Raw genomic sequence first — 4726 nt, 5'->3', positions numbered from 1 at the left:
GTAAGTAATGGGAGCATTCTGCACCTGAGACTTTTCTTACTATAAGGCCTAAATCAGGGAGAGAAATTTATAAGACAAAGGAGCCCCCAAGGGAAAGGAAACAGAAAATATTAGCTTGAAATGTAGCTGATTCAGACCTTTCCTCACACCTACCTCTTTGCTTTTTAGGTCTGTAGGCAATTTAGGAACACACGGACTTATCTCCTTCATAATTTATGAATACCATATTCTCAATTTTGCACTTTGTTTTACAGGAACTCAAGGAAGCATATTGAACACACTATATACATTCAACAGCTGGAAGGTGTTATGGAGAGGTCCCGTGGTGTATTTTCTTCATTTTTCTCTGAAGAGAACTGGAGAGCTAATGAAATGTACACTTAGACCATGAGCATAATTCATTTGCTCAGAGACATGTATTAAAATATAAGATATTTATTTACTCTTCTTTCTTTTTCTAAACTAAAATGACATGGAAATAGTCCTAGAAAAAAATTTAAGAAATGAGTATGGCTTTTTATTGAAAACAATTTCTCATCTACGTGTTGGTACCTGCTTATTTTCTTTATCTCAACTGATAGCAACCTCTTCCTATAGTAACGGTCCCTTGCCTGTCATGGCCCATCAGCAACTCTGGTGGCTGCCATCTTCCCAATATGCCACCTTCCAGACGCGTCTCTCTCACCAGCCAGGTTGTGTTGTGCCTTTGTGTGTCTTTCTGCCTTAAAGACATTAGCCTCACTGGGGGATATTGAAAATAGTCTTCCCATCCTGACCCCAGTAACTTCCTTCCCTCTGTTTCTTCCCAACCACTGGGCCATTTTACTGGGTCCCATGTCCACCCATCCATTGAAGCTGGGAATAAATACAGAAGAGTTCAGCTGGGTTTAGCAAACAGTTATGATGTGCCTGTTCTGTGCCAGGAACCATGGTAGGTACTGGGGTGCAAAATGAAGAGATACTCTGTTTAGTCTCAAGGAGCTTGTGGTCTAATAATCTGTCTCATATCATCGGCATTTTCCTATCCACTTTGCTTGCTCCTTCCCTGTGCAAGCTCTCCTACCTCCTGGGCTTGCTTCATACCTCTCCTCCCTTTGTTCCTTTATGCTGGTAATATCTTTCTTTTTAACCACAGCCAGCACCATGTCCCCAAGTGGTCGGGAATACAGCTTGCAACTCAACTCTCCAGAAAGGAGCTGAATAAAAGAGTATGCTGAATTACTGAGCTGAGTAAGAGAAGTTTTATCTGTCTATCTAACTGTTTTTATTTTTCTGAATTACTAGATCACAAGCAGCAAAAAACAAAACTATCGGATCTGTGGAAAGAGAAACAAAGAACATGGGCAATGTTGTAGAAATGAAAGCATTTCTCTAAATCATTCAGATTATTTAAGGTAATAATTTCGTTTCTCAGAAACATGCACATCCAGGCCTGGTTACCTTAGGAGTTGGTCCCTCTTTCCCTTTCTCTTTCTTGGTTACCTTAGGAGATGGTCCCTCTTTCCCTTTCTCTTTCTCCTCACTTCTCTTTCCCTTTCTTAAATTCATATATAACTCCCTCCTCTTCCACTCTTCCCACTAAAAATCACTGTAACTGTACTTTACAGAGACTAGAAAAATTAAACCCTGACTGTTGAATAAGTGACTTTATAACATTTCTGAAAGTACCCTGAACTCCATCTGTCTCTAATTAGAAGAGATACTTTTTCTAAACAAACAAAAACCCCACATTTAACTGATTCAGTTTTTCTGCTTCCCCCTTTATTATAGTTGTAACACTATTATTTCTATTGTTCATTTTAAGCATGCAATATTTCAACTACATTAGATTAAAGAAGCTTTTAGTGATCTGGTCTTAAAATTTAGCCACCAGCTATAGCAATATGTTATGAAGAAACATGTTTTAAGATTAACAAATAATTTGCTACAATATGGCCCATTTTAAACTTGAAAATATTTCTAACAACATAGATATTCATGTGCGCCATTTTGTATCCATACTCATTAGTTTATAGTTTCACCCAGAATGTGGCTTTTTGGGATCTTTTTGAATATATAGCTCATGTTATTACTTAATTGGTAGTAAGCCACTTCCTGTTCAACATCTGAAGGACATAGTTATTAATCAGGCTAGCTTATAAATCATTTCTGATTAGTTCGTGATAATTGGTGGCATTAAATATTACTGCATCAAGCAAGTAGACCAGTACTTTGGAACTTTACAAAACCCAGACTGGACTCACTCACTGTGGTTCCTTGCCCTCTACCATCTTTTTCAGGATGTCCTTCACTTCTGTGTTCCTCAGGCTATAGATCAGGGGGTTGAGCATGGGGATTACAAGACTGTAAAACACAGAGACCGCTTTGTTGTACTTCCACAAATTCCCTGCTTTAGGCTGCCACAGGTACATGACAAACAGCGTTCCGTAGAAGATGCTGACCACAGTGAGGTGGGATGCACAGGTGGAAAACGCTTTGCACTTGCCTTCAGAAGACTGGATTTTTATTATGGAGATGAGGATGCAAATGTAGGAGATGAGGACTGTCAGCAGGGATCCAGTGAGATTCACTGCAGAGAAGATGAGGAGCTGCTTTTCTTTGTTGTGGGTGTCTGAGCAGGAGAGGGCCAGGAGAGGGGGGTCAGCGCAGTAGAAATGGTGGATGATGTTGGAATCGCAGAAAGACAACTGGAAAGTCAGAACTGTCTGTATCACAGAGTTTAGGAAACCGTAAGTATAGACCCCTATCACCAGCTCCCTGCAGACACGCTGGGTCATAATGGCTGTGTAAAGCAGGGGGTTGCAGATGGCCATGTAGCGGTCATAGGCCATCGTGGCCAAGAGGAAGCATTCAGTAGTGGCAAAGGCACTGGAGAAGTAGAGCTGGGCAAAACAGCCTGAAAAGGAGATGGTCTTTTTCTTCACCAGTAAATTCTGCAGCATCTTAGGCCCAATGGAAGAGGAGTAACATAGATCAATGAATGCCAGGTGGCTGAGAAAATAGTACATGGGGGTGTGGAGCCTCGAATCCACCTTGATGAGCAGGATCATGCCAAGGTTTCCTACCAGGGTGATGAGATAAATTACCAGGAACACCACAAAGAGGGGAAGCTGAAGCTCAGGACGGTCTGTGAATCCCATGAGGACAAACTCGGTCACTGTGGTACGATTGCCTCTCTTCATTTTGTTCTCTCTCTGGTTGGAAAAAGAACAAACGTGATTTTAGGGATTAGATACTGAAGAATGAAGACTTCTTACCTGCTAGTTCCAGGAGCAGATGACAAAATTTGACTTCACTATCCCAGTGGTTAAGGGCTGTCATTGGCCTTAGGAGACCATGTCACTGCACTCAATCATTTTCTCTGATGGTGACTGACAAATTGACCTCTAAGTAAGCTGCACAAAGTTACACCCCCAACAATATTGTACAAGAATACTGGTTTTCCCACAAACCCCAAATTTTATGAAATTATACACTTTTGTCACCACAATGGCAAATTTTGGTAACTCACATCCTCTTGATTTGTGTGTTTTTTTAAAAATTATGAGCAGATGTTAGCATTTCTTCAAACAATTATTTGCATGTGTGTTTCTTTTTTATGATCAGTTCAGTTCCTTTGCTAATTTTGCTATTAGTTTGTTGATCTTCTAAACATTGTATTTACCAGGGCTCTTTGTTTGTGAAGGAAACTGGCCATTTTTTGGATATATATTGCAAATTATTTTCAGATTGCCACTTGTGCCTTAATAATTGGTATGATTGGCTTTTTTCTTTGTGCTATGCAGTAAGTTTTAAATGGTTTGATGTCAAATTTATCAGTCTTTTTATTTTTGAATTCTGATCTTTGTGACATGGTTAGATAAGTCTTCCTCAATTTAAGATTATTTACAAAGTTATCTCTTGTTCTATTCTAGAGCTTGACCGGATTTCATTTTTATATTAGAATCTTCAATCTGTCTGTAGTTTAATTTTGATATAAAGAATGAGGTAGTCAACCCTTTTTATTTATTTCTCCAAATAGCCAGCCAGGTGATATAATGCCATTTGTTGGTGAAATCATTTTCTAGCTGATTCTGTCGATTCAAAACTCCAGCTTTATCATACGATCAAACATTCATAAGTATTTGAGTGAATTTCTGATTATGTTGGTAGTCTTTTCTAAAACAAGGACTAAACATTTAAATACGATAAGTAATTAATTTTAATATCTGGGAGCAACTTTCTGGCTATTCTTACATATATTTTTCCAGGTAAACTTTGACATTATTTTATCAAGTTCAAAAATATATATATATAATCTTTTTTTGTAATTAGAATGCTATTCTATTGAATTGAGATGTTAATTTGGGAAGAACTGACATCTTTACAGTCAAATCTTTTCAATTACTAAGGTATGCATTTTATTTCAGACTTTCTTAAATAGAATTTTAAAGTTTTCTTTAAATTTTATGGATAAACATCCTACATATTTCTTTGAAGTCTATTTGCAAGTGTTTTACCTTTTTGTAGCTATAGTAAATGAAATTATCTTTTTCATTTTGTGGTTTATTTGAGTATTGTTTACATATAGGAAAGCTATTGATATTTGTAAATTAATTGTATAACTACCTTCCTTATCATAGTTTATCATTTAAAAATACTTTTTAGTTGATTCTCTTTTTCTTTTCAAATTCAAATTCATATAATATGAAAAGGATATGAATTTCCTCCCTCATTTCTATATAAT

General features: G+C 37.3%; 1 protein-coding gene across 1 annotated transcript; it reads right to left on the bottom strand.

The window, feature by feature from the left end:
* Positions 1–2243: 2243 nt before the first annotated feature.
* Positions 2244–3212, bottom strand: LOC108404300 (olfactory receptor 5M5-like). The gene has a single exon (XM_017671828.2). The coding sequence runs from the start codon at positions 3180–3182 to the stop codon at positions 2244–2246; it is 939 nt and encodes a 312-aa protein (XP_017527317.1). The 5' UTR covers positions 3183–3212.
* Between the last annotated feature and the right edge of the window lie 1514 nt (positions 3213–4726).

The sequence above is a fragment of the Manis javanica genome, chromosome 11 (assembly GCF_040802235.1).
Source record: "Manis javanica isolate MJ-LG chromosome 11, MJ_LKY, whole genome shotgun sequence".
NCBI lineage: Eukaryota > Metazoa > Chordata > Mammalia > Pholidota > Manidae > Manis > Manis javanica.
This window is presented reverse-complemented; position numbering and strand designations above follow the sequence as displayed.

Excerpts from the sequence above, each read along its gene's own strand:
- LOC108404300 (XM_017671828.2), bottom strand. The coding sequence starts at position 3,182 with ATGAAGAGAGGCAATCGTACCACAGTGACCGAGTTTGTCCTCATGGGA.